At 41.3% G+C, this 27,128-nt stretch overlaps 1 protein-coding gene and 1 pseudogene across 4 annotated transcripts in view; both read right to left on the reverse strand.

Moving 5' to 3' along the window:
• oxr1a (oxidation resistance 1a) overlaps window positions 1–26,544 on the reverse strand; it is a 117,871-nt gene extending 91,327 nt beyond the window's left edge. Inside the window, exons 1-2 of one of the 4 annotated variants that reach the window (XM_088999764.1) lie at window positions 26,469–26,544; window positions 2,270–2,466 (exon numbers count right to left, since the gene is read on the reverse strand). In XM_088999764.1, coding sequence (XP_088855890.1) covers window positions 2,270–2,466; window positions 26,469–26,494 — 223 coding nt within the window. In that variant the 5' untranslated portion in view covers window positions 26,495–26,544. The remainder of the gene's footprint in view (window positions 1–2,269; window positions 2,467–26,468) is intronic. The other 3 variants (XM_088999766.1, XM_088999767.1, XM_088999762.1) reach the window with 3 other exon arrangements.
• Window positions 18,668–19,371, reverse strand: LOC148896166 (uncharacterized; annotated as a pseudogene).
• Window positions 26,545–27,128: the final 584 nt, after the last annotated feature.

Consider the following 27,128-nt stretch of genomic DNA (forward strand, 5'->3'; position numbering starts at 1 on the left):
GAACACGATACAAGCAGCAAAATGGTTTCGATAGTCGGCAGAAACAAAAGACTTCAGACTCGGTAAGATGGTGATGTGTAGAGGTATTTAACTACAGTTTGGTGTTCTGATACAATACTGAGCTGATTGAATTCAAGGATAATGATGTGAATGTCCGCTGAGGCACTGGAGCATAAATCCTGTCAGAAATGAGGAGTCAGGGGGAAAATTGCAACATACTCCCTTGGGAGGCAAAACTGCAGGTGTCAGCTAAATTCCTGGAAAATATCAGTTACTTCCTGTCTACTCTACGTCCCTTTCTTCTTGGGCGAAAAAAAAACCCACTGCAGATCCATTCTCTTCACTAAGTCATGTCCGAGGATGACTCTTTAACATTTGTAGTGGGATATAGTGTGCTTTATTTCTGAAAATCAACATTGGAAATGTGTTGCACCTGCAATGACAGGTCTGTCGAAGACCGAGCCCATAGCACTACAAGTGGCCGGACACGTTATTAATCTACTTTAAAAATACGATAATTCTGAAAGTAGACCTTGTCAGGTATGAGGTGAGGCTGCAAGAAAAGACAATAGAGCTCCTCTTTAATATATTGATGAGGGTCATCCAGTAATTATTGCTCACGATATGATACAAAAATATAATTCATTATGGATACTATAATGGGGCGGCCCGGTAGTTCAGTGGTTAGCACAACGGCTTCACAGTGCAGAGGTCACCGGTTCGCGTCCCGCAACGGCCTCCCTGTGTGGAGTTTGCATTTTCTCCCCGGACCCGCGGGGGTTTTCTCCGGGTCCTCCGGTTTCCTCCCACACTCCAAAAACATGCATGGCAGGCAGATTGACAACTCCAAATTGTCCCTAAGTCTGAGTGTGAGAGTGACTGTTGTTCGTCTTTGTGTGCCCTGTGATTGGCTGGCAACCAATTCAGGGTGTCCCCCGCCTTGTGCACGAAGACAGCTGAGATAGGCTCCAGCACCCCCCGCGACCCTAATGAGGAATAAGCGGTACGGAAAATGGATGGATGGATGGATACTATAATTTGTGTCAGCAGTGCAGGCAGTCCAGCAGGCCTTGACTTCAGTATCCTTTATCTCAGCCAACATTAGCCGTAGTGAATGATTAACTGCTATGACTCAAGCTTAAACAGTTCGTGCCTATGCAGTTAAATGCTGTAGAAACGGGGGGAGTGGCGGCCGTACTGTATTCTTTAATGGATGAATTAGTGTACTTTTATGACCTTGATCTATTTGATTTACTTTTTATTCTAAGCAGCCTGCATATGACATTGCACAGATAATTAATGATCAGAGAATGTAAAAAAGTCAACAGGGGGGCCATTACCTCATCTTTAACCTGCAGTTTCCTTTCACTGATTGCTGTCAACCTGACTGATAGGTATGAAGGCTAATCGATCTGCTCTTACAACAGAACCTTGCAGAGGCAGCAGAGTCGATACATGATGACTCTGTATGAAGTGACCTTATCGGAGTAAGACATCAGCAGAATCACACTCTCTCTCTCTCTCTCTCTCTCTCTCTCTCTCTCTCTCTCTCTCTCTCTCTCTCTCTCTCTCTCTCTCTCTCTCTCTCTCTGTCGCTCGGTCTCTCTCTGTCTCGCTCTCTCCTTCCCTCTGTCTGATATTCTTTGAATTTCCATTCATTATTTATAATTTTATCTGTGGTTTTGTTATCCTTATTCCTGATTGTAAAGTATCCTTGAGTGTTTTAGAGCATTTTAAAATGTACAAATGATAGTTTCTGCATTTATCACACTGCAAGTGCATCCCTTGCCTCTGGTCTGATCTCTGCTAAGATAGGCAATGATTTACTTTTCACAAATTCACAAAGTCCTGCATCTGCTATATACCTGTATCTCTGTTTTGTTCATGTTGGGGGCTATTTAGGCTGTTGCTCATGATAGCATGCGTATATGCCTGCATGCGTATGCATGAGTGTGTATGTACGTGCGCATGCTGTAATTCAGGGTTTTTCAATCTTTTTCAAAAGCACAGTTCTTTCATTGAAAAAAATCCCGCACCACACCACGATCTGAAAATGTGGGAAAAAAATCTTCCAAAAAATAGTATGAAATGATTTTACAAAATGATTTTGTTAGGACAAATTTTGTTTGGTTGAATTTGTATGACACATTTTCATCTTAAATTAGAATTCATATTATATATGGCGCAAGACATCATGATGGAGTGGCTGGTCAGTGTAATTTGAAATGTAATTCAGACAACACAGAAGCCAATGAAACAAATTGCCTACCAATGGTGTAGCCTCTCTTCAGTTCGCCACACCGTGGGCTGCGGCGCTGGGAGTTTGTGGTGTTGTTTTCCTGCACTGCGAGGACCGTGGTTGTCTTGGGAACCGGCGATGCAGATTTGTTGAGGGGCGAGGATGGCATCAGGGTCGGGGAGAAACCTTGGCTGGCAATGTCCACCGACTGAGACTTCTTTTTCAGTCTGCAGTGAAAGGCAAATCACAGTGAGCAATTTACTGTATAATTTGATACATATAACGTTAGACTCATTCTCGGGTTGAGCGAAAAGGCAAGAGTGAAGTACAAAATAATCTTTGAGCAACCTACACTACTCAAAGGATATTTCCATTTGATGATCTTCATTAGATTGGTTTGTCACAGACATTAAATCATGTGCGCTATTTTTACCAGTAACGCGGAGATCTGTATACAAAAAAATCAATCGGCTTATCGTGCACTTGTTGGGGTGGAATTTATTAGCCACACTGCTTGTACAACAAAGAGTCTTAGCTGGAAGGCAGAAGGACGCCACAAAAAAGTCCAAAGTTGAAAACAAAAATGGAACAGCAACAAGGCAGAAAAAAAAGTCATATTTTTCACATTTTAAAGATATTTAGCTTTGAATATTTTTTCAAGATACTGTGTTATTTTCACATATGGAGGAGTTGGTATGAGTGGAGAACCTCCTAATAGCTTCAGCTGGGTTGAGGCTTGTAATTATTCATCACACCAAGACGGTTGCAAGTCAATGACTACTGCACTGGAAGAACTTGACTGCTGCAACTTCAACCCTATCAAACACCTTCAGGCTGAATGCGAACAGACAATCTAAATTGGGCCTTTTCCTCCAGCATCAGTGATCTTGCTGAATGAATAGGTATCAACAGACTTCACAGAATTACTGTTTTACAGTTACAAAACCAAACTCCATAATTTCTTCCTCTCTGCCTTCATGTAGCTCAAATTACCATGTGAATAAATAACGTGTTGTATTGTGTAACTCCTGAATAAACAAGTGTGATGTTCAAAGCGAACTAATACACGATTCCTCTGAAAAATTACAAAGCAAAACCAAACATCTGTGCAATAAAGTTAATAAAATGATACACAAGGGAACTTTAGCCGAGTAAAGTCGTGAATGAGCAAGATCGGATTCTCAACACTCAGTCTTGCACCGCACGCTTTCAATCATTCCGGAAAAACTGCTGAAGCAAACACGTTCATTTTGCCCAAACACTCCTCCCCTGATGGACCAGCAAAGCAGTGTCCATATGGCATAGTATCGAACGACATTATGAAAACGCATAATCTTTCTGAAAATGCTGTTCGTCAGAGTTTGTCTGTTCTTTGGAAATTAAACTCAATGGTCCCGTGGAGACAAATTAGGCAGACAGAAGAAAGGAATGTCGGCCTCCAATAACTGTGTTGTTTTTCCAAAGATGACGAGGGTCATCAAGATTTCTTTTGGCAAAATTGAAATGAGCTTTTGCATTGTTTGTGGTTTTCGTTCGGGTACACAATTTTTGGCCAGTGTCTTTTTTATGGTGGAGTGAATTGACCTGAATTGAGGCCAGTGAGGCTTGGGTTCTTTTGTGAGCTCATGAGTAAGTTGTCATTACACTTAAAATTTAGCTGGTCAACCACGCCTATAAACGTTTGCCATTGTTCCAAGTTTTCTCCATTTGTGGATAATGGCTCAGGCAGTGGATTGCTGCAACCTCAACGTCTTAGAAATGGACTTGTAACGCTTTCCAGACACATAGATTACAAAAAAAAATACATATATTTTTTTTTCTGGGGATTGTGGTAGTCTAGTGGTTAGCACACTGGCTTCAGTGCAGAGGTCCGCCGGTTTGCGTCCCGCTCTGGCCTCCCTGTGTGTAGTTTGCATGTTCTCCCCGGGCCCGCGTGGGTTTTCTCCGGGTCCTCTGGTTTCCTCCCACATTCCAAAAACATGCATGGCAGGCAGATTGACATCCTTAGGTGTGAGTGTGAGAGTGACAGTTTGTTTGTCTCTGTGTGCCCTGCGATTGGCTGGCAACCAATTCATTGTGTCCCCCTCCTCATGCCCGAATTCAGCTGGGATAGGCTCCAGCACCACCCGCGACCCTAATGAGGAATAAGCGGTTAGGAAAATGGATGGAATGTGGAATAGTGTATTTCTGAGAACTTGTCGCCCCTTTACTTTGACAGATTCTATTTATCTACTGTAAATGAAATTGTCATTTAGAAACTGCATTTTAGATTTCCGTGGGCTATCTTGTGTGATATTAAAATTGTTTTATTAAACGGATACCTTTTATATGTCAATAATATACAATGAACAGAAAAAATCAGAATGGAGAACAATAAGTGTTCATGGAATTGTAGATCCTAAGCATACTGGGACAAACAAAACCATTCACCACAATAAGGTGACAGCTCAAGGAAGGGTTGTTGGACCAAATTTATTTTGTGTTTTTTTTCCTGGAAAGTATAGTGACACCTTTGAGACTGATTGGAAATCCTTGGTGAATGTTAACACAAATAGTGAATATCAGCCCGACCTCAACCAGACTATGTTAATGACAATTTTGACAAAGATATGTGTTTGCTAAGATGTAGCATAATAAGGATGGGGAAGGAGTGAAATGTAGAGATCTGCAGCTGTTGATTTTGCCGGTGGAGGATAAGAGAGAGAGGTAGTGCCAAGCTGTGTGAAGTCTATCTCTACTCCCTCAGGAGTTGGTACTAATTACTGTCTCATAAGTGGAGCGGAAGCCCTATCCTGTAGCTTGTCTTCTCTGTTCATTGAGCTACAAGGCCAACTGGTACTAAAAAAAGGGTGAATGTGTGTGTGTGTGTGTGTGTGTGTGTGTGTGTGTGTGTGTGTGTGTGTGTGTGTTTGCTTTGGTGACAAAATTGACATTGTCAGATAAACACAAAGAGTAGAAGTGAAAAGGGGTGAAAATGAACGTGATAAAATAAATGTCCAGATGGTTTCAGTTCATTTTATTTAATTTCATTCTTCCATCTACCCATCCATTGTCTCAAACGGGTGATCTGAAATCCCAGCTTCGAGCAGTTGGCGGGATACACATTGAGGTGGTTGCCAGCCAATCACACGGCATACAAAACAACTGGTGCTCACAATCAGGTTAGAATATGCAAACTCTCCACAGGAACAGGAATCGAACTCCATTCACGTTTATTTGACTTGGGGTAAATGCCACAACGTAGACAAATGAAAAATAATCTATTATGCACAGTATCACCCCATTTACAGGTATTGCTTTTTTTAATCTGCGATTAGATGGCAAACAGTTCAGAGTGTCCCCGCCGACTGCCCAGAGATGGCTGGGATAGGCTCCTGGACTCCCCTCGACACTTGTGAGAATAAGCGGATTGGAAAATGAATGGGTGCATAGGTTTATTTTCAATTATATTCCTCCCATCCACTCATGGAGCAGACCCGACTGTCTTTCTGTATGCTTCCGCCTCTTAAACCAAAATGTCCATTTTTACTCAGCAGTTATTCATATATTAGTACGAATGTGATTCTACATCGTGCACCATTGCTTATTGTGAAAATCTACAAAGAGCCCACTGAGAAAATGTGTGCAAATTAAAGAGGCTTTTTTTCCCCAGTTACATCAGTAACAAACAGGGGCGCTTTTGGTTTAAGGTGTGTTTATCCCCCAGCCCCACCCCCCATTTCGGTAAGAGAAAAACATTTTGATTTGTCATGAGTTAAGATTGCAACGTCTGTGTAAGCTCTCAGTCGTACAGGAGTGGTGCATCGATGAAAAGGTTTCTTCAGCCGTCATATGTACTTCTTTGAAGGTGCCGGACGTTTCACTTCTTATCCAAGAAACTTTGTCAGCAAACTAAAGACTTACTGGTAGTTTAGGCCCTATATGTATATACATCCCTACTGTCCAGACATGGCGGTGTCGGACTCTGCTATGATAGGTCCCTGCTCTCAGGTTGGGGGGAGCCGAGGACTAGCCCCTGCAGCGCCACTGATTGTTCCTACTGTTCTGACCAACGACTGACTGGCCTGACCGCCCCACTTCCACCGGTATCACCTCATCGGTATTACTAATAGTATGTTGCCTAAGCAGGCTATTGTATGAGCGATCCAAATTGAACCTCACCCCACCGGACCGGTTTAATGAAGGATTTATTGTTTTATGAAAATCGCTTCTTTTACTCCCCTTTCAAACCATCTATGTTCTTTCGCTAAAATTTTAACGTCATTGTCGTCAAATGAGTGGTTGCTAGCTTTTAGGTGCAAATGTACTGCCGATTTAGGCCCACTTGTATTATCCCTGCGATGTTGATAAAGTCTTTTTTTGAGAATTTGTTGAGTCTCCCCAATGTATTGCTCTTTACAATTTTCTTTCTTACAATGTATGGAATAAACTACATTACTTTGTTTTTCATTTAGCAGCCTATCTTTTGGATGCACTAATTTTTGCCTTAAAGTGTTTATCGGTTTGAAATAAGTAGGAATTTTGTGTTGCCAAAGGACTCTCGGTAGTTTTTCAGAAACTACTAACTACTAAGATTGCAACATTCTCTCACACGCAATGAGAGATGCACAGGTTTGGCTGATTCCTATTAAGAGCTAATTTACAAAAGTGAAAATGATGGAAAAGAGGCACAGGCATTTTGTTTTCTACTCCGCTTTTGTGATCTGACCAAGCCCAGGACGCCGCGGTGCAGTTCTGCCAAACTGGCATTGCTCAGATTATCAGATGCCATGTGGTTTGGCAAAGGATGGATAAACAAAATGATTTTTGAGTCAAAACACACTGTTACTAAGAAGAATAAGGCTCAGAAAAAAGGGTATCTTTGCAATGCCATCTTTTCATTCTCTTTGCTTTCCTTCCCATACCTTGCAGTAGCAGTCGCATAATTTTACAAGGGGGTCGGGTGGGGTGGAGGGCTTCCAGAAAGCCCCAGAAGGTACTGCACGATATGAAGCCTCATGTCATTGTCAGAGTTGGCAGCACGGTCACAAAGTAACAATGACTCGTCGAAAATTGGAAGCCATGCCACCGCCAACAACCCCCACCCTTTCTTTTCTGGATGGATTTTGCAGCTCCAACACAACATCAATCAAAACGCGTTTAACTCATTGAGCTGCATAGACCATATTGTAAAGAGCATTATGGAGTTGACTTCCTCTGTAAGCATCATCACAGTTATAACATTGCAACACTTGTTTGTGTGTTTGTTATCTTTTTGCAACCTCATCAAACGGATCTTAGAGCAGTTATTTTGCTTGAGTGTACTTCAAATAGGTATCCTGGGTGTGCAACTTAGAGTTTTAAATGATGAATTCAAAATATCCACCTACCTATATACATGCATATTCAATTGGGTCTTGGTGGTACTCAATACACGAGGTCTAAAACCATCGTGATATTGTATTCAGATGTGTTAAACTATATCCATACTTAATGCAGCTATGAATGTAGATATGAAGTACTTCATTACAAGAACACGTGGGATTAATCTCTGCTAATGATCTCATCACCATGCATCTATATGCCACATGTATCCAAACAGCTGTTTCAAATGCATTTAAGTGCATGTTGTTTGCGATGGAGGCAATCATGACAAAACGGTGCCTATCTTGACCTTAAGGAGAATGTGCAAGTCATGTTTGAGACGGTCAGACGAAAGCCCTGTTCCTGCCACTGACACCCAGAGAACGAGGTCAACAACAACCTGTGGCCATACATGTTAATGAGGCCTTCAATTGCATCCGGGAGCATAATGAAATATGGCTGAACCTTGACACTCAGCTCTGCTGTTGGACACCTCCGCATAATGACGTATAGAGCACCGCGCCACATTACACTCATCTGCCCTTGCTAAATGTCAGTGTAGCAATTCTGTGTTGAGGGGTGATTGTGCAGTTTTGACCAATGAGGCTTTTAACTTTCACGTCAATGTAACAGGAGCCTGTGGCTGGCGACAACACGGACATCGCGAAATGCAACACAAAATACAAAACAAAGACTAAAAAATACAAAAACTGCACAATATACAAGCAATATAGCTTTCACAAAATAATTTATAAAGGTGGAGTCTTGAGACACGAGTTCTTCTTTTGGCTAGGACTCGTGAGCAGAGATTTGAGATGCAAGCATTGAATTGTGGCAATGAGTCAACTCACTTAATCATAAACAACAGTTTGGCAAATATTGACAATTCTTCCAAGAGATGCAATACCCATCTTTCCATGAAGAATAGAATACAAGATGCAATATATGAGATAATATCAGTAACAACACATATTGTGAAACAATTTAGAATCAGTTTGAATCACTTCACACAAAAACGTAAACTCAAACTACAGTAAAGTCTCGTTATATCGATATTCAAGGGAGTCCGAAAAAATATCGATATAACCGGGACTATCGATATATCCGACCCTATTTGCATGTAATTTTCTCCGTGCGTGCATAGAAATAGTATCGATATAACCGGGACTATCGATATATCCGATATCGATATAACGAGACTTTACTGTATTACCGTATTTTCTGGAGTATAAGGCGCACCCCCAATGAATGGTTGATTTTCAAACGTTTTCCATATATGTGGTATAAGGTGCATCTTCAATGAATGAAAACGTTTTACAAATATAATACTGTATCTAAATATATCAACATTTTCTAAATATCAGTCACACACACACACATTATAAGGCGCTAAAGTAGAGGCTGAGGTTACATTTTATATATCCCAGCATTGACCGCGCACTACTTCTTTGACTGCGGGCAAATGGAGTCTGTGGCTGCTGACAGTAGTTGCGAGACCTGTTGTAGCTTAATATAACTTCACGTATAAAGCGCACCGGCGTATAAGGTGCAAGGTCATACGGTACTGTTCTTTTTCCTGTTTCACATCTCCAAAATGTCCCTCGTCTTTTTGAGCAATCGAGGAAATGGTTGCATATCACTCATGTCACCGTTGTTTCCCATTAGTGTTTCAAAGTTACCATCAGTCAACCAGTGAAAACGTCACTCCAATTGTGACGGACTGATGGACCTTCTGTCACTTTTCATGCACAGATGACAGTGCCCACCTATGCAAATTATGATCCTCCAATTTCTTTTGCTGCTATTTTCTGTTGTCATCAAGTTCATTCTTACTTTTAATATCTAATAATGTATTAGTTTCTTAGTTATTTGGAAGTAACGTGATGTTAAAATATTAATTAAATATTTTAACTCCCTTGCACTCCTGCTTTTATCCGAGATGAAACATATTAGTATATGGCTACCTAATTGTTTTGGGGAAACAGGGAGTTAATTCTGAAAAATCATGCCTTAATTATACACAATATTTGGAATGAATACATTTTTATTATTTTTCCATGACTGAACGGCATCTGCCAACAACATTGTTAAATAGCTCAGTTAAAAAATAGGTCTATAAATCAACCAAGGCATCAAAGAAAAAGGTTCCTATTCATTTAGAAAACTACATCGATGCAGCATTGAAAATTTGCAGAACCTTTTCACATGACGCACAGAGAAATGATCTTCAGTGACAAAAGGGATGGAGGGGCTGGGGTAGAGATAGTGGCCGAACTTCATTATGCGTCTGGCTGTGACTCCAGGGCACGTTTCTTCCTCTCTCACTTTTTAGGTGTTTGTGTATCACTGCAATTACGGAATACAGACATGCACAAGAAAAAAAATCAGAAAAGGTGATCTTTATGTACTCATTTTGGCAACAAACACCCTGTCAGTGAGCTGCACAATTACACACAGCCTCCAGCGGTTGATTCACTGGGTACCCATAGAGACCTTGGGACTATTACAGCAGCTTGCGAGTGTCCTCTTTTTTTGTTCTACTCCTTGTTGCTAGCCTCAATTTTACTTTCGCCTCCTCATTGGCCGTGCACCACAGAGAGCCTGCAAAATTATTGGTCAGCATAAATGGAGGAAACAACGTTGTGACAGTGTGGATAGTGGTAGTGAAGGAATTGGATGCATTGTTTCAATAATAATAATAAAAATACTACTACTACTACTACTAATAATAATAATAATAATAATAATAATTATTATTATTAATTCAAAATTATTATTATTATTATTATCATAATGTTCAATCAGCCTGCCATGCATGTTTTTGGAATGTGGGAGGAAACCGGAGGACCCGGAGAAAACCCACGCGGGCTCAGGGAGAACATGCAAAATCCACACAGGGAGGCCGGACCAGGTCTTGAACTCACAACCTCTGCCCCGTGCCACCTATGTACATATATGTTAAGTTTAAACAAAAGCACCGGATACATATGAGAAAAAATGCCTACGTTTTTGTAAAATGATGTGAGGTATTAAACCTTTCACCCTATTGTATTCGAGAAGAGAGAATTAGATACTGACTACTGACCAAAATACACACAATCCAACTGCCAATCTCAGAACTGGCGTATTACTGAGGTCTAGCAACAAGGCTGATTTACTCCATGCTCACAAATGTTCATATTTTCTCAGCCAGTGTTTTCACTTGCACATCTGGCATTTGCAAAAAAGGCATTGACTACCTGGAGGCACCAACATCTGCCACGACTGGTGTCACTGGCACAAGCTCAACAGGTCACACATTTATGCCGCCTGCTTTCCGTAAACTGTAAATTCACGTGTGTCGTCATTTGATTCTTTCTAAGTTGGACGATGAATGTATGAAAGCCAGCGACTTGCGCCAATGACAGAATGCTGCTCAACGTTCCTCAATCTGTCCGTTTACAAACTTGAAATCTTCCTATCTCCATCTTTCTCCCTCCCGTCTGCAGTCAGTTGGCAGCCTGTTTGGCTCAGGCTTGTGACCCGATGCCTGTCTGCAGCAGGCTCTTTTGGCAGCAGTTGGTAGACACTTGCTGAAAATGCACTGTCTGCATTAGCTTACTCTTGTGAGACACAGTTGTCTTGTTGAAATAGCTAGTAAAAAAAAGTTGCTATTTCTTTTCAGCGATGAGAAGGTTTCTTCAGCCGTCATCTGTACTTTACTTTTTTTCCCAGACGTATTTCTTTTCAGGGAAATGAAGTGGCATTTAAAAAGCTATGAGTTAAAATGACAAACAAACAATTTCAAAATTAATTCTGATTCTTTTTTGACATTTTGGAAAAATAAATACAGCTTTATGTAGTAAGGATGCACTAAATATTTTGAATTTGTAATTTATTGGGCAGCTGTGTGGAGTTTTAATGTTCTTCCTGAGCCGGCTTGTTGGGTACTCCGACTTCCTCCCACATCCAAACACTCCAAATCAGTATTTTGAGAAAACTGCAATTTTCAAAAAATCTTTTGACATGGCTCATTTACTGATTCAAGGATCTATTTATCACAGTTGAAGTATTTGATATATATATGAATACACAGTATTTATTTTATGGAAAGGTCTGGTTACACTGAACATTTTGAGGGAATGCAAATGTAAAAAAAAGTTCTGTTATCACTGTTCAAAAAAAGAGATCTCTTTTTTTTTGTCCAAATGATCACAAAAAAAACAACGGGTTTAAAGATGTAGTTTGTTTTTGTTGAAGCAAATTTGTTTTCATTTTATTGCAACATCCAAAACAATTTTTCAATGTTAGTTTTGATTATTTTATTTATACTTTATAATAACATTTCAGTGCGGTAGTTGAGTGATTAGCACCCGGGATTCACAGTGCAGAGGTCGTGAGTTCAAGACCCGGTCCAGCCTCCCTTTGCATGTTCTCCAACGTTGTCGCCGCGTGTGTTTTCTCGGCTTCTTCCGGTTTCCTCCCATATTCCAAAAACATGCATGGCAGGCTGATTGAACACTCCAAATTGTCCCTTGGTGTGAATGTGAGAGTGACTGGTTGTTTGTCTCTGTATGCAATGCGATTGGCTGGCAACCAACTCAGGGTGGGATAGGCACCCCCGCAACCCTAAAGAGAATTAAGCGGTCTGAAAAATGGATGGATGCATAACATTTCAGTACAATGAATATCGTTGTATTGTACAGCTCTACTCAATGATATACTGGATGAACAATAAAGAAGTGACGAAAATACAGTACAACTAAATTATTAGTATTTAATCTTCATATTATTCCAACTTGTTTTACAGTTGCATATCTATTGTGCTCATAGGCAAATATAAACCCCATTGTTGTAACCCTCAAAAATGGAGTGGTGTCAGAACCTTTGACTATTAACATGTTCACATCAATGACTTGATGTTTTGTTGATGTGAAAACGTTTGAGCAGTGTGTCAAATTATAATGTAGCCACAAGGGGGCACAAGCCAGTGTCTTATTGTGCTGGAGCGGCTGGAGAAAAATGTCAGGTGTGATGTGTGATAGAAGGGTTTCAGCTAGGATCAAAGGAAAAGTGTATAAAACAGTGGTGAGACCAGCCACGATGTTTGGACAGTGCCACTGAAGAAAAGACAGGAAGCAGAGCTGGAGGTAGCAGAGATGAAGATGTTGAGGTTTTCTTTGGGAGTGACCAGGTTGGGTAGGATCAGGAATGAGTCCATTAGAGGGACAACTCATATTAGAGGCTTTGGAGAGAAAGTCAGACTGAGATGGTTTGGACATGTCCACAGGAGAGAGAGTGACTACATCGGGAGAAGGATGCTGAGTCTTGAACTGCCAGGCAGAAGACCGAGAGGAAGACCGAAGAGGTTTATGGATGTGGTCAAAGAGGACATGAAGGTAGCTGGTGTGAGAGAAGAGGATGCACAAAACCGGGATAGATGGAGGACATTGATTCGCTGTGGCGACCCCTGAAGGGAAAAGCCGAAAGGAAAAGAAGAAGTGTGTCAAATTATAACGTAGCAACTTGGTTTGGAAAATAGCTTAAAATCAAATAGCCCAACGTTACATTTCCTGTACAGGTAAGCCATTTAAATGCTGGAGGAATCAATATAACAGTAAATCAGGTGCAAAATTTGAATGATGATAAAAGGATAGATGGATGGTGCTGCATTTGCGCACATACAGACACATGAAGCCTCATTAACAGGACTGTGTCCCTTTTCATTTCATACACGATGGCATCCGTGACTCTATTTGAAGTGAAATGCTAATAGCTGATTGGAGTGATTTTTTCCCACTTTCACTAAATTGGTAACATTGAAGATAAATGAAAGCCCTACAGTCAAATAAGGTCACAAATGTATCAGTGCATTGCGAGCTGTGCTGTGGAGTGCAAAGACTAAACTTGAATGTCAAAATGTGACATAAAATGTTTTGACAGTTGCATGTGGTCCCAGCTGCATAGATGTGATAGGAATGCTGCAGGCAATGTTATTTGCATATCATTTAAGGAGATTAGTCCTTGTTTTTATTTTATTTTATTTTATTGCCGGCAAGGTGCACACATCTTGGAAGCTTGGTGCAAGACTATTGTGCCCTTAAGCAAGTTTGATATTTCATATTCGACAACTTCAATCTACTGTATGTCCATGCAGAATAGAATTGATCTTGAATAAGATTAGCTCCATTGGCATGGTGACTTTTGCAGAAGCATCTTGGATGTAAGATGCAGTTATTGTGACAATGCAATGAAGGAATGCAGCACTGAGTCATCTTGGCCTGAAATGGAAATGAGCAGTACATCTACAATAATAAAGCAAGACAAGGAAAAAAGGAATGGAAATGCGGCACACAGTCAGAAGTACATTTAGACGATGTGGAATGACTTGCATTCTGCCTCCTTGTCCACATTTCTCTCTGCATTTCTTGAAGGCCACATCGACATTCTGTTGCCGTTATCTCACGTTAATCCAATTGCTCTTCACACTTGTATGATAACTAAGGCCGTTAAATTTGCGATCAGGCCGTCGGATCATGAAATTGATATATTTTTTTAAAAACGTTTTGCGATTGTACAATAATCCCTTGCCAGCTCTTTTGGGTGTAGCACAAAACTGCAAATCATTGGCCTCTGGTAAAATCTTGATAACTGTCATAAATCTGTCTACAGTAGGACGGAGCGATTTTTAGACAAAATACATAATTTCATTTTCATTTTTGATCAGCAGATATCAAGTAGACAGGATGAACTTAATACAAGTATTTTGGAGAATTTGAGGGATTTTTCCCCTGTGTTTCCAAATGTTTGAATTATTTTTCTCAGTATTCGGGGGCCACATGCTGCGCGTGGTCCCTTCGTTTCCAATCCCTGTTGTTGACACTTAATTTGCTAGTTTTAAGACGGATTGAGCAAGACTTTTTGTGAAAAATGCCGTTGTCTACACCAAAGCACTCCTCCACATTAGTTTGGCAATCTCCCTCTTTGCTATGTGTGCTGTGTGACGAGCTATGTCTTGTGTGCCTTCAGCGATAACGATGCTCATGTTAAGTGTAGTTTATTTGCCGCCACGGAGGCGAGGATTCGTTTGAAGAGAGGCTCTGTACTCCAGGAGGATAATGTTTAGCGAGCAAATGCATAGCCATGCATTGGTGCGGGGCAAGTTATCTTAGCGCCTAGCATTCTGCCAAGTTTAAGAGCAGCTGGCAAAGCGGGCTGGATGAGTGACTGTGCTACAATTTTAAACCCTTGGGAAGTTGATTTGCTTGTGTGACCAGTCAGGACTAGCATGCGGTTTTACGATTGCTGACCTTGGTGGGGGAGAGAGAGGGGATGTTTAGTAACTAGACGTCCTCGTTTGACGGAAATAAAACATCCACAAAGAATAATGTTTTCACCACTTCACAGTTTTAGTTTTAGGTTGTACAGATCCTTCCTCTTCCTTTAAACATGGCAAGTGGAAGTTTGACCAAAAAAAGCTCCACTTTTGTCTCATCAGACCACATGACTTCCCATTCCTACTCTGTATCATATGTATGTATGGTCATTGGCAAATTTAAGGCAGCATTGACATGCGCTGGCTTGAGCAGAGGAACCTTGCGTGGAGTGCAGGATATTAAACCATGACGGCTGCAGGATTTTAATCCATGATGGCGTCATGTGTGTCTGATGGTTTTCTGTGACACTTTGATCCCAGTTCTATTCAGGTCATTCACCAGGTTTTAGCGTGTACTTCTGGGCTCGTCATTTCAAACTCCTTTAATTTTCTGATAATTGCACCAAGAGTTATTGCCTTCAGAAAAAGCTGCTTCGCTATTGGCCTGTAGCCCATCCCAGCCTTTTGCAGGTCTACAAATGTATTCCTGTGTCTTGTAACTTGTTCAAACAAGTGAAGTAGTGGATCCTTAACTTATTCACTGCCAGACGTGCAAAAATGTGCCGACTCCAGTGCCAGGGTTTTTGTCATTGTCACTATAATTCCAAGACCCACAGAATATTGAGTTTTAGGACTACATAAACAGTCAATGCAGCGTAAGAAACCTTAGACGCTCTTCTTTCATCAGAAAAAAGAGTTAATTCCTAAATTATATGGGTCTGGGGTATTATGAGCTTGAAATGAGGGCGGCTGTACAAAATACAATGCAATACATACATTTTGGTTTAGATAGCGCTTTAACAACAGCCAAAGCCGGAACAAAGCGCTAACACGGAAAAAAGGGAAGAGCTGTCTTTTTTTCCCTCGTGGAAGGGAAAAACATTGCCAGTGTTTTATCGGCTCCCCAGCAAGAAAAAAACAAAACCCAACCAAATTCGGGAATGGCGCTCTATGTCATATTTTCAATTAGTGAATAAATTTGTGAATGGCAGTGAATGAGTTAAGAAGAACTGACAAGTCACTGGGACCCTGAATTCTTATTGCTTCATATCCCATCAAATACAAATACAAACGCAAATGAATTACGAGAAATCGATTGTGAGTTTCTGGATTTTTGTTTTAAATTCTGTCCCTAATAGTTGAAGAGTAAATTGCCTGTACATGCTTTTTATGAGGAGAACATATGCTTGTCTGTGACTGTAAAGTATCCTTGAGAGCTTTGAATGGCGCTTAAAATGTAATATATTATTATTATTATTATTATTATTATTATTATTATTGTTATTATTATCCGTCTGCACCGTCTTTGCTCTATATTTTTATTTTGGCCATAATGTCTTTAACTCATTCACTGCTATTCACAAATGTATTTAAATATGGCATACAGCGCCATTCCTTAATTTGTTTGGGTTTTGTATTTTCATGCTTTGGTACCGATAATGTGTTGGCCATGGCCTCTCGCAATGTTTTGCTGTTATTTTGGGCAGCCACCCTCATTTCTAGCTCATATAACTCCAGACCAATGCTCATTCTAAGCTGCGCGCGTGCGCAATTGCGCAATTCTTGCACATACTCGTGCAGTAGAAAAAGAAGAAGAAGAAGAAATGTAAATTTCTCCACTGCGAGACTAATAAAGGCAAATCCAATCCAATCCAATCTATGCAGCGCACAAGATAAAATAAAACAGAAACGCATTACTTAATATCTAATTTTAGAAGTGATATAATGTAGTTAATTAGACCAATTTATATATATATATATATATATATATATATATATATATATATATATATATATATATATATATATAGTATAGTGCCACTTAGCAGTTTTTTTGACGATACTAGTGCAGCGTGTTCTACCGGAAACAAATTCCTTGTGTGTTCTACATACTTGGCAATAAAGATGATTCTGATTCTGATTTATATATATATATATATATATATATATATATATAAGTCTCGTTATATCGATATCGGTTATATCGATAGTACCGCTTATTACGATACTATTTTAATTTCCCTTGCACATTTCTAGTCTTTTTATGTATAATTAGTACCGTTTATATATATAAATAAATAAATAAAACTCGTACCCGGTTATTAAGATAATCCGGTTATTACGGTGCTCCTTTTCATCCCCACCGGCCATTTTGCTGTTTATATCGATACATCAGTTGCGCCATTGGTCGACTTGGTCACGTGTCGGTCACGTGACACGCCATCGGTCGCGCCATTGGTCGACTTGGTCACGTGTCTTGGTTTCGTGACCAGCACCCGTGTAGCAGAGCCATTTTCATTTTCAGACGCTAGCTCGTGAGTAGCAGACGAGATTGAAATGTTTGTGTGAAAAGGTAAAAATGGGAAGCAGAAGAAGATTGATGACTTTTTTAAATTGTATACATAATACAGTCAGATGCAAGCGTTGCAGTTTCCCTGTTGTGTTATGTACATGCCCACTGTACTGTATATGAATGCAATCGTTTTTTGCAACAATGTTTCTTGTTTTGTCTGCTGAAGCGTGATGATTTTGAAAATTATTAACATTCTATACTGTGTATTAAAGGAGAACCGATGTCACTTTTTATTCAAATGCAAAACACCAATAAAAATGACTTCACGCCAAGACGTCTTGCATTGCTTGTGAATCCAAACAATGGCTTCAGATTCGGATAATATGCTTTCTTGTTACACATCCAGTTATGAATATGATTCAAATACACTGTAGTTCTGAAGATGAAAGCATAGCAATCATTAAAGAATTATATGTGCCATTTTGAGGCAACATTGGGGGAACATCTCTCACCCCCCCAAAAAAAAGAGGTACAAAATCGGAGCTCATGGCCAGCTCCGTTTCTTACATGGCGCTTGGCTGCCCTCTTTTGGCGACTTTTGTTAATGCAGTTCGGCGCAGGATCGGATATATCGATAGTCCGGTTATATCGACATTTTTTCCAATTCCAGAGAATCGATATAACGAGACTTTACTGTATATATATATATATATATATATATATATATATATATATATATATATATATATATATATAGAGTATACAGTAAAGTCTCGTTATATCGATATTCAAGGGAGTCCGAAAAAATATCGATATAACCGGGACTATAGATATATCCGACCCTGTTTGCATGTAATTTTCTCCGTGCGTGCATAGAAATAGTATTGATATATCCGATATCGATATAACGAGACTTTACTGTATATATATATATATATATATATATATATATATATATATATATATATATATATATATATATATATATATATATATATATATATATATATATATTCTCATCTCATCTCATTTTCCGTACCGCTTATTCCCCATTAGGATCGCGGGGGTTGCTGGAGCCTATCTCAGCTGTCTTCGGGCACGAGGCGGGGTACACCCTGAATTGGTTGCCAGCCAATCGCAGGGCACACAGGGCAAGTCATACAACAGTCACTCTCACACTCAGACCTAGGGACAATTTGGAGTGGTCAATCTGCCTGCCATGCATGTTTTTGGAGTGTGGGAGGAAACCGGAGGACCCGGAGAAACAGGGAGGCCGGACCGGGATGCGAACCGGCGACCTCTGCACTGTGCTAACTACCGGGCCGCCTATATATATATATATATATATATATATATATATATATATATATATATATATATATAATCTGCGTCTCACCCACCATGGGTGGTGTCTGTCCCCCATTTCAGCTCGGGTCCTCTACCAGAGGCCAGGAAGCTTGAGGGTTCTGCGCAGTATCCGTGCTGTTCCCAGCACTGCGCATTTCTGGACCGAGATATCCGATGTTGTTCCCGGGATCTGTTGCAACCACTCGTCCAGTTTGGGGGTCACTGCCCCGAGTGCTCCGACCACCACAGGCACGACTGTCACTTTTACCTTCCAGGCTCTCTCCAGCTCCTATCTGAGCCCTTGGTATTTCTCGATTTTCTCATGTTCCTTCTTTCTGATGTTCCCATCACTCGGGACCGCTACATCCACGACAACGGCTTTCCTTTGCCCTTTATCTATGACCATGATGTCTGGTTGGTTGGCCATTACCATCTTGTCAGTCTGTATCTGGAAGTCCTACAGGATCTTTGCTCGGTTATTCTCTACTACCTTGGGAAGTGTTTCCCATTTTGACCTTGGGGTTTCCAGTCCATATTCCGCACAGATGTTTCGGTAGGCTATGCCAGCTACCTGGTTATGGCACTCCATGTAGGCTTTCTCTGCCCGCATCTTACACCCCGCAGTTATGTGTTTGATTGTCTCAGGTGCCTCTTTGCACAATCTACACCTTGCGTCTTGCCTGGGTGGTATATCCGTGCCTCTATGGCTCTGGTGTTCAGGGCCTGCTCTTGAGCAGCCAGGATGAGTGTCCATGTAGAGGAGGTGACTGATTGTAGCTCCATTTCTGAGGCCATATCCATAGCTTGTCTTGGTGATTATTTGGCTGAGGGGTTTCAGTCCTATGCAGAACAGGAGTGGGGAGAATGCATCACCTTGGTATATGCCACATTTGATGGACACTTACGTTAGTGGCTTGCCATTGGCTACAAGTGTGGTTTTCCACTTCCTCATTGAGTTTGCAACGAAGGCTCTCAGGGTCCTGTTGACCTTATACAACTCCAAGCATTCAGTGATTCATGTGTGTGGCATCGAGTCATATGCTTTCTTGTAATCAATCCAGGCTGTGCACAGGTTGGTATGTCGGGACCTGCAGACTTGTGCGACTGTTCTGTCAACCAGCTGATGTCTGGCACCTCTAGTATCTCTACCAATGCCTTTATGTGCTTTGCTCATGTATTGATCCATGTGTCCACTTATCTTAGCCGCAATGATGCCTGACATGAGCTTCCATGTTGTTGGGGTTATTGGGCGTTATTGGGTGATAGTTGGAAGGAACAGCACCCTTTGTGGAATCCTTCATGATCAGGATTGTTCGCCCTTCGGTTAGCCATCCTACGTGAGTCCCATCCATCAGCAACTGGTTCATTTGTGCTGCTTGGCGCTCGTGGAGTGCTGTGAGTTTCTTTAGGCAGTAGGTGTGGACCATATCCGGGCCTGGTGCCATCCAGTTTTTCATACCTGAGACTCTTTCTTGTATGTCTGCCGCTGTGAGGGTAACTGGGTTCTGTTCAGGGAGGTTCCTGTGCTCCTTTTTCAGAGTCACCAGCCATTGTGCACTGCTGTTATGTGCGACCTCCTTCTCCCATATGCCTTTCCAGTATCTTTCAGTTTCCAGCCTTGGAGGGTCTGCTCTGCTGTTAGAACCTTGCCACTGAGTGTACACTTTCGCAGGTTGTGTTGCGAACAGCCTGTTTATTCTTCTGGCCTCATTCTCTTTCGTGTACCTCTTTAGGCGACTGGACAAGGCCTGGAGCCTTTGTTAGGCAGTTTCGAGTGCTTCAGGTATGGTTATCTGCAGGTACCTCTTGGGTATTGGCCTTTTATTCACACCTCTCTGGGTCTCCGTCAACTAACTCACATCTTTCCGGGCCGCCTTCATCTTAGCCTCCAACCGTCTTTTCCATGGTGGGTAGCGAATCTCGTGGCTCTCACGGTTGCCCTTGTAGCCAAGCATCTCTCGGATCACTGATGCTGAAGCGTATATCAGCTCATTGGTTACCGTGATTGTTCGGGTCGGGATCGCTCTCAGTGCTGCATTCACAGTTTCCATGAGACTTTCAGGTGGTACTTCTCATAGCCGTTGTAATCGGTTACTTGGTTGCCCAGTTTTCATTATTGCCATGATCTTATTTCTCAGGTCAGTGGCTGCTTTGCTCAGCATTTCAATCTCATCATTCTTTGGGGCTTGCCTCCCAATCTCTGGTCTAACCTCTTCCTGGGGCCCTCACCTTGGAGTTTGTGTTGTACCTCATCAATCTCAAGTTGTGACAGCAATTGCCGTTTGTGGATATTGGAGCACTGAGCTACTAGTTGTTTCGTGGTCAACCGTGATTGTGGGTTTCGAAGTAACCATTCAGCCCCCCATTCTCCGCATGTAACCCCTCTAACTAGGGTTGCTTGAGTAGTACCATTCCAACAGAGCAATGTTATCGCATCTCGTCCATCTCCGCTTTGTTCCAGTAGCCCATTTTTCATCAAGTTGCTCTGGTTCCCCAGCAGCTGACGCAGACCTTGTTTGGCCGGGCGACGTCTGAAGTTTGGCCGGCATGTCATTTGATTTATTGTCTCTCATCATTGTATGAGGTAGGCATTAGCGTGAAGGGTCTTGCCCAAGGACCCACACTGGATAATTTGTTGTGCTCATTTTCTCTTCCCCAAGCGGGATTCGAACCCTCGTCTCCCGTATGCCAAACGCCAAACTGCAGGTGTCCAGCCAATAATTCTGTACAGTACACGCGTACGCTACGCATCCAATCGGAGCATAACGACGCGAATGTGCCCTGCCCATTCGCACCCTTCATGTGTGGCCACAGCGTACACATCTGATGTTGCTCACAGTGGTCCTCAGTGTGCTCAGGGAGCTTCTGTGTCTGCTCAGACACATGAATTAGATGTAACAAAAATTTGAGGGAACATTGCTCCAGACCCATATAATTTAAGAATTAACTCTTTTTTCGGATGAAAGAAGAGAGTCTATGGTTCTGAATGCTGTATTGAATGTTTAGTCCTAAAACACAATATTCTGTGGGTCCTGGAATTCAAGTGACAATGACAGAAACCTTGGCACTGGAGTGGACACATTTTCGCATGTATGGCAGTGAATGACTTAATTTGGCAATAGTTGACTGGCTCGATGAAATAAAATATTTGAGATCCAGTGTTTCCTGCAGACATATTTGTCGCTTTGCTCAATGTCAATTTTACAGTTTGTATTCATTCATTCATTTTCTGAAGGGGTTACCAGCCAATTGCGCTCACACTCACATCTAGGGACAACCAGCCTGCCATGCTTGATTTTGGAATGAGGGTAGAAACCGGAAGAAACAGTGTTCATTGCCCGGGCATATTAAGGAATGCACAAGGGTACCTTTTACAATACCGAGTTACAAATATTAGTCTTGGGGAAATTCAGAGAATTTGGATCGGACCTGTGACCTAATTTTCCACTTTGATTTTGGGTGTGAATGCAATTCTCAAATGGCTTGTGATTGATCATTGATGCCTTATATAAATTAAACGATTCATATTTCAGTGTTACATTAAATTGTGCGCCCAGTAACTGGCTAGTCCAGGATAGAGTGTGACACAGGAGTGAATGTTAAGAGTGAATAATAAGTAAAAATCCGTCTGATTTCCGGTGTAAACAATCCCCACTGCTATCTTACTCTCGTAACTTTCTATCCTTCTCTGTTTAATATCCTTACGTGGGAATTCTGGGGGATTCCTGAAAATATGTCAACTTCTAGTTGAAAGTGTTCCACAACCGTAGACTAAAGGCACTTGACTTTCATTCCTATCGTTTGGCTGGATTTTTACCAATCACGAGGAATGGAAAACCATTCATATTAACGGTGAGTACCATCACAAAGTTATTTGAAATAATACATTCTGACATTTTGTTGAAAAGCGGCTGCACGTGCGTGTGTGTTTTCATGCGCGCGCGTGTTGTGTGTGTGTGTGTGTGTGTGTGTGTATGTGTGTGTGTGTGTGTGTGTGCGCGCATGCTCGCGTGTGTGTGGCTCTCACAAAAAAACAAAAACATTTCAAAATATTTTACTTTTATGGCTCTCTTAGTCAAAAAGGTTCCCGACCCCTGCCCCAAGGGCATTGGAATGCAAAAGTTGTGAAAAGAAACAGCGAATCTTGCTTTTCTCCTTCATTGACCGCAACTGATGACCACAGTGTACTGATGTGGAAAACTGCTGACATAAAACACATGACATCAACCAAACACCCTCACCCTCCACAACACACACACGCACGTACGCACACAAGTAGGCCAATGTCCCGTCTTTGCTTTGTCCTTGTCATGTTGACTTTTCCTCCTTTCTTTACCCGGCGTCTTATCCTATCCAGTGAACGCCAAACCCAGCTGGGTTTTTTTTTAGATGCATGGAGACAAACACAACAGGATGAAGGAACCACTTCTCTTTTTTCCGCCTCTGTCTCTCTCTGCCCCCAAGAGCATCTTCTGCACCACTGCTCTGCCACCACAAATTTATCCGCACAAACCTAGTGATAAACTTACGAAACAAATGTTCTGACTTCTGCTTCGGTACGCACACACTTGATAAATTAATATTGGGAGTTTTTGATTATTTTGTACGTTTACAGGTTCTAATGGTAACTACGGGAGTCTTCACTCTGTTAAATACAGGTATAAAAAAAAAAAATGGACGTTTATCCCTCACGATGATAAGGATTCTGACAGATGAAAAATCTGTTCATATTGTTGGACATTAAAAGAAACAGCTCATTACTAAGCGTGTACAATACAGGATATAGACACGGCAACTATTCGTTCAGGATTATGACATACTACATGACTAACGAAATCAAAGTATTATGGGATGGTCATGGTGTTGATGATGATAATTTAGCAGTACAGTCAGATGGATGAAAACTATTTACATGCAAAGCAAAAAGAGGGATTTCATCTGACCAACCTGCCTAAGAGTTCCCAAATACAGTACTTCCTTGGTTGACCATCCTGACATACACAGTTTAGACTCGAGACTCTAAACTTTAGAGGTTACAAATTGGACCGCGTCAATTAGTTTGCAAAGCGGTGTCATTAAAAGTCATCCAGCGGCACAAGAATACAGGTACCTTTGTTCTAGGGTTGCATTATTATTGACAAAAAGGATCATTTATCATGATTCTTCATCATGGTATTTTTATTGCACTATTTTTCAACACTTATTTTCGACATTTTCAACTCGGTGGTTCCGGTATTGTATATGCTTCGCGCATCGACCTCACGGTGTAGAGGTTGTGGATTCAATTACCGCTCCTGCCTCCCTGTGTGAAGTTTGCCTGTTCTCCCCAGACCTCCGTGGGTTTTCTCTAGGTACTCCGGTTTCATCCCACATTCCAACAACATAAATGGCAGGGTGAACACTCTTTTGCCAAGGTGTTAGTGTGAGTTGTTCGCATGGTTGTTCATCACTGTTTACCCCGCAATTGGTTTGCAACCGGTTCAGGGTGTCCCCCGCCTATCCCCCGCAGACAGCTGGGATGAACTCCGGTACTTCTTCAGAATCAGAATCAGAAAACATTTATTCGTCCCACAATGGGGAAATTTGCAGTCCACAACAGCAATTGAAAAGGGATGGGGTTGGGGTGGGGGTGAAAGGATAGAAAACAAGATATTCTAAGCATAACAAACTAAAAATGTCAACTGTATACTGTGCAAATGTAAATGTGCAAAACCGTTCCATAAAAAAACTGTACATAGTGTAAGAATAAGAAATGCATTTTGATATATTGCATCAACCCATATTTACAAGTGTCCAGTTTTTTTTGTGTCTTGCGACCCTTGTGAGGATTAAACACATTGGAAAATGAATGAATGAATGAATGAATGTGTTTCTTTCCGATTGTATCCCATTGTCATGGTTCAATTTTGTTTTGGCTCCAGCAGGTGACAGTTGGTGGGGTCTGTTTTCTGTTATGCGACTGTTCCTCTTCATGTCTGCCATCTGTTATAAATAAGAGACTGTTGTTGGATAATTTGCCTCGCTTACATCTTACATCCAAGTGCTGGTTTTCTAGACTTTCGTTGTTCTCGATCTCATTCTTGATACTGTTTTAATTTCTCATGTTGTCTCTCTGTTTTTTTGGGGGGGGTGTTGTTATCCTCTGTGTGTTTTTGCTAGATTAATTGATTAGCTTTTCCTTGTTTTGCATTTTTTGAAATTATTTTGCCTTTTGCAAACCCCTATTATGAGCAGTATTTACCTCTGGATTGTTCAGAGATTTATGTTGGGATCCGTTCCTGCTTCAGAGTGGTCCGAAACCATAACAGTACATGGCTGAATCCTGGTTGACAATACGATGGATTTGAGGCAGCAGAGTCCATGCTTTAAATGTAAATATTGCAGATGATCAGGTGAATGTAATTTGTACTCTCAGTCTGGAGTGTTTTTCTCCAGACAAATATTTACAAATATACAACTGCATTAGCATGGCGAGTGTGAGACTCCAGTGTGCTAAACATAATAACCACTTTCACAATGCAGTGTTAAAAACCAGAGATGAGCACTCGACCCAATTTGCCAAGCCATCCTCTGTCTGCAGACTTGCTACCCTTCCATTATCATCCCGTCTCACTTATTCATATAATATTTGTACTGTCACCTAGATTTGATAGAGGACTGTCTCATTTAAACTTAGTTCCATCCCAAGTGTGTATATTTTATGAAGATGCAATGCACCAGTGATTCATTTAAGTTAACAGGAAAATCTGTGCAACCATAAAATGTGCAGCCAAAGAAATGTGCAGCAGAGCATATTTTTTATTAATTTTTTTGCACACGGGAGAATATGAACCCTTCATGCGAGCAGGAGTTCCTCATAACATGCCCCTTTTTCAATCTTTCCAGTGACACATCAATGGTGTTAAATAATATAGCATCCTTTGTTAATTAATAATCGTACATAACTTTGCTTAGAGAGCCACAAATGGTGTAACAAAAAGGTCAAAAGCCTTGCAAAGGTGCATATATCCCCTCCTTGCCCTATTGCACTTAGACTATATGTGGATCGTGCCTCTTGCAAACACTTTTTATCGGATCAAAGAGGATTAAAGGTACTTTGGTGAAGATTAGAAGCATGTCACATCGTGGCAAGGGTTGGTTTCGTTGTATATACAGGGAGAAGAAATGAGCCCCTCCCATAACAAATCGGATAATCGACTTGATGTGAAATGATGATCATTTGAAATGTGAGATTTATGGCTTCACAGTTAGATGATAACCCCCCTGCAACTAAAATATGTCCCTGATTGCTTTCAACGCTGCAGTTAGGTTGAAATGAAGTCAACCACACAACAGCGAGAGTCAAAAGGCTTGTTAATAAAGACACTATATCCACTGATGAAGAGTTAGCTGGTCTTTGATGAATGTTTCCAAAACGTACCTCTGACACATCTAATTGTTTCCCCCACAAGCTCAATAAACCTCTACAATCCCTTCATTCTGTCCTCAAGGGAGGAAATGCTCCAGTTTTCGACAGCATGAATTTTCATTTGGACATATACCCCCTTTCCCTAAATGACAGATGATGCGTTTTAGGAAAATGAGGTATAGGTGACTGTCTTTCCGGGGTTTGTTATTATAATGTAAAAAGCTGAAGCACGTATGCACAAAAAAAGCATTGGCGACATTCCTTGCTGATCTTCCTGCGAGAGCACTAACGCATCCAAAAGGCTCTTATAGTATTTTTCGATCAATAGTCCATATTTGCACTGCAAAATGCATTATGCTTGCAGATTTCTTCAAAGCAAGTAAAAAATGCCACGAGCAAGAGAAATCGCTTTACGTTATGGGTGGAGTGTGTATGTGTTTGTGTGTATGTGTGTGGGGGTGGAGGGGGGGGTGCTGTTACATACCCAGCAGGTCTCTCATCAGGTTCCATTGAGTCTTGTGCAGAAAAAATACTACTGTGGAACCAATCACTCAAACTGCTGAACTAAACCAGTGGGAAAGACCTGCCACGTGACCATGTCCTCATTAGGAGAGTAGGGCACTGTGCTAATTTATTTACCGGATATAAACCAGACGAGCAAAGAGGAGGTGACTGAGAGGCGGACTTGATCTGACTCAGCCAATAACAGTGAGCCTGTTACTGATACCTTGGTCGAGAACAACGGCGGGGCGGCATCATATGTGTATACGTGCATGACAGCACAAAAACAAGAAGACAGGTAAGAAATGGCTGATCTAAAGGCGGCTCAATGCAACCCAAATGTTTAGGCAAACTATGTCTGAACTTGAGTCAAATAATGACTGTGCATGATGTAACACAAGAAGTCATATAATTTAATGAAACTTCATCTTAGGGCGAGAGCTATGAGTCACTGATTTTTTTTTCTTCAGCAGGGGAAATTTCTTCTAAGAAAATATGTTTTCGATAATTTTGGTGAAGCCATCTGTCACGTTCTGGTTGGCGACCAACGGGTGGCACTGTCGGCCCCGCCTAGAGCTGCACAGGTGTTGGTCGTTTTAATCAGTGGCAGTTAAACCGACTCCCGGCACGACCATTCAATGTC

The sequence above is a fragment of the Hippocampus bargibanti genome, linkage group LG06 (assembly GCF_051943395.1).
Source record: "Hippocampus bargibanti isolate YZ-2025 linkage group LG06, ASM5194339v1, whole genome shotgun sequence".
NCBI lineage: Eukaryota > Metazoa > Chordata > Actinopteri > Syngnathiformes > Syngnathidae > Hippocampus > Hippocampus bargibanti.